The sequence below is a fragment of the Chiloscyllium plagiosum genome, chromosome 47 (genome assembly GCF_004010195.1).
Source record: "Chiloscyllium plagiosum isolate BGI_BamShark_2017 chromosome 47, ASM401019v2, whole genome shotgun sequence".
NCBI classification, from domain to species: domain Eukaryota; kingdom Metazoa; phylum Chordata; class Chondrichthyes; order Orectolobiformes; family Hemiscylliidae; genus Chiloscyllium; species Chiloscyllium plagiosum.
Genome location: NC_057756.1, coordinates 8,344,178 through 8,346,628, shown reverse-complemented (window position 1 = coordinate 8,346,628; position 2,451 = coordinate 8,344,178). Strand labels below are relative to the sequence as shown.

Below are 2,451 nucleotides of genomic sequence, written 5' to 3'. Positions count from 1 at the left end.
TGGGTTTACCAGCATTTTTGTTTTGTCCATCTGTTATTTCCCCTTGAGAAGGTGGTCTTGAGCTGCCCTCTTGAATGGCTGCAGTCCACCTGTAGTTCCACAATGCCTTCAGGTAGGGAATTCCAGAATTTTGACCCGGCGACATTAAAGCAACAGTGAGATATTTCCAAGTTAGGGGTAGCAAGTGGCTTAGGGGGATCTTTCAGGGGCTTGTGTTCTTATTTATCTGCTGTCCTTATCCTTCTAGATTGAAGCGTCATCAGTTTGGAAGTTGCCGTCTAAGGAACCCTGATGAATTTCTGCTTTGCACCTTATTAATAGTGCACACTGCAGCAGTGGAGGGAGTGGATGTTTGTGGATATGGTGCCAATCAAGTGGACTGCTTTGTCCTAGATGGTGTCAGGTTTTTGAGTGTTGTTGGAGCTGCACCCTTGAAATGAGGATCCATTTGGGAATGTGGAATGGAATGTAGGATTCCCTGAGAATGACGATCCAGTTCAGGATTTGTAATGGAATGTAGAATCCTCTGGGAATGAGGATCCAGTGCCAGATCCATAATGGAAAATAGGATTCCTTGAGAATGACAATCCAGTTTGATTTATCTAATCTAATGTAGGATTCCTTGGGAATGAGGATCCACTCGGCAGAGTGGAATGCGACAGAAAATGTATGTTCGAGGAAGAGTTAACTCTGATTTCTCTCCACAGTTTCTGCCAGACCTGCTGAGCTTCACCAGATATGTCTGTTTTTGTTTCTGATTTACTGCATCCACAGTTCCTTCGGTTTTTATTTTGTAACACAGGACTCCATGAGAATAAGGGTCTAGTTGGGAATCTATTATGTGATGTAGGATTCTCTGAGAATGAGATTCCAGAGAATAGACTACAATTCCCAGAAGGCGGTGCATCATGAATCTGCTTCTGCGCCTGCGCGAAATTGCAGGGCGCGCTTAGCAGTTGCTAAGCAATTGGCAGTGATGGGCGTGGTTAGGTGTGACACATGCGCAACGTCCCCATGGCGTCGACGCAAGGGTTGTCCTTATTGGACATGCGCACTAGTTTCAATGCCTTGGCCGCCGACACGCTTAATGGGGACGGTTCAGTGTTGGCACATGCGTACATGCTCTCTAGCGCCGGCCTCCGGCGGCAAACTGGGCGTGGTTTGCTATCCGCATGCGCACTCGCTGCCCGTGCAACCTGCGCCTTGAGGGAAAGCGTTGTCTGCGGCTGCGCGGGCGGGCGGACAATGGCGGCGGTGAGACTGAGACTGAGACTGGGCTCGGGCTATCGGGGCCTGAGGAGGGGCCTGGGATTCAGCCGCACAGAGTCCGGCATCGCAGCAGGACCGCAAGGGCTGGAGGTAAATCTGTATAGACACCGCGGGAGGTCAGGGGTTAATCACTGTAGGAACTGGGGAGGTCAGAGGTTAATCTCTGTAGGAACTGGGGGAGGTCAGAGGTTAATCTCTGTAGGAACTGGGGAGGTCAGGGGTTAATCTCTGTAGGTACTGGGGAGGTCAGAGGTTAATCTCTAGGAACTGGGGAGGTCAGAGGTTAATCTCTGTAGGAACGGGAGGTCAGAGGTTAATCTCTGTAGGAACTGGGGAGGTCAGAGGTTAATCTCTAGGAACTGGGGAGGTCAGAGGTTAAACTCTAGGAACTGGGGAGGTCAGAGATTAATCTCTGTAATAACTGGGGAGGTCAGAGGTTAATCTCTGTAGGAACGGGAGGTCAGAGGTTAATCTCTGTAAAAACTGGGGAGGTCAGAGGTTAATCTCTGTAATAACTGGGGGAGGTCAGAGTTTAATCTCTAGGAACTGGGGAGGTCAGAGGTTAATAACTGTAGGAACTGGGGAGGTAGAGTTTAATCTCTGTAGGAACTGGGGAGGTCAGGGGTTAATAACTGTAGGAACTGGGGAGGTCAAAGTTTAATCTCTAGGAACGAGGGGAGGTCAGGGGTTAATAACTGTAGGAACTAGGGGAGGTCAGGGGTTAATAATTGTAGGAACTGGGGAGGTCAGAGGTTAATCTCTGTAGGAACTGGGGGAAGGTCAAGGGTTAATCTCTGCAGGAGCTGGGGGAGGTCAAGGGTTAATCTCTAGGAACTGGGGGAGGTCAGGGGTTAATCTCTGTAGGAACTGGGGGAGGTCAGAGATTAATTCTGTAATAACTGGGGAGGTCAGAGGTTAATCTCTGTAATAACTGGGGAGGTCAGAGGTTAATCTCTAGGAACTGGGGAGGTCAGAGGTTAATCTCTAGGAACTGGGGAGGTCAGGGGTTAATCTCTAGAAATTGGGGGAGGTCAGGGGTTAATCTCTGTAGGAACTGGGGAGGTCAGAGGTTAATCTCTGTAGGAACTGGGGGAAGGTCAAGGGTTAATCTCTGCAGGAGCTGGGGGAGGTCAAGGGTTAATCTCTAGGAACTGGGGGAGGTCAGGGGTTAATCTCTGTAGG

At 49.6% G+C, this 2,451-nt stretch overlaps 1 protein-coding gene across 1 annotated transcript in view; it reads left to right on the top strand.

Moving 5' to 3' along the window:
- Positions 1 to 1,014: 1,014 nt before the first annotated feature.
- Positions 1,015 to 2,451, top strand: part of LOC122544243 (39S ribosomal protein L50, mitochondrial-like) — a 3,075-nt gene continuing 1,638 nt past the window's right edge. The window contains exon 1 of the mRNA XM_043683319.1: positions 1,015 to 1,359. Coding sequence (XP_043539254.1) covers positions 1,015 to 1,359 — 345 coding nt within the window. The remainder of the gene's footprint in view (positions 1,360 to 2,451) is intronic.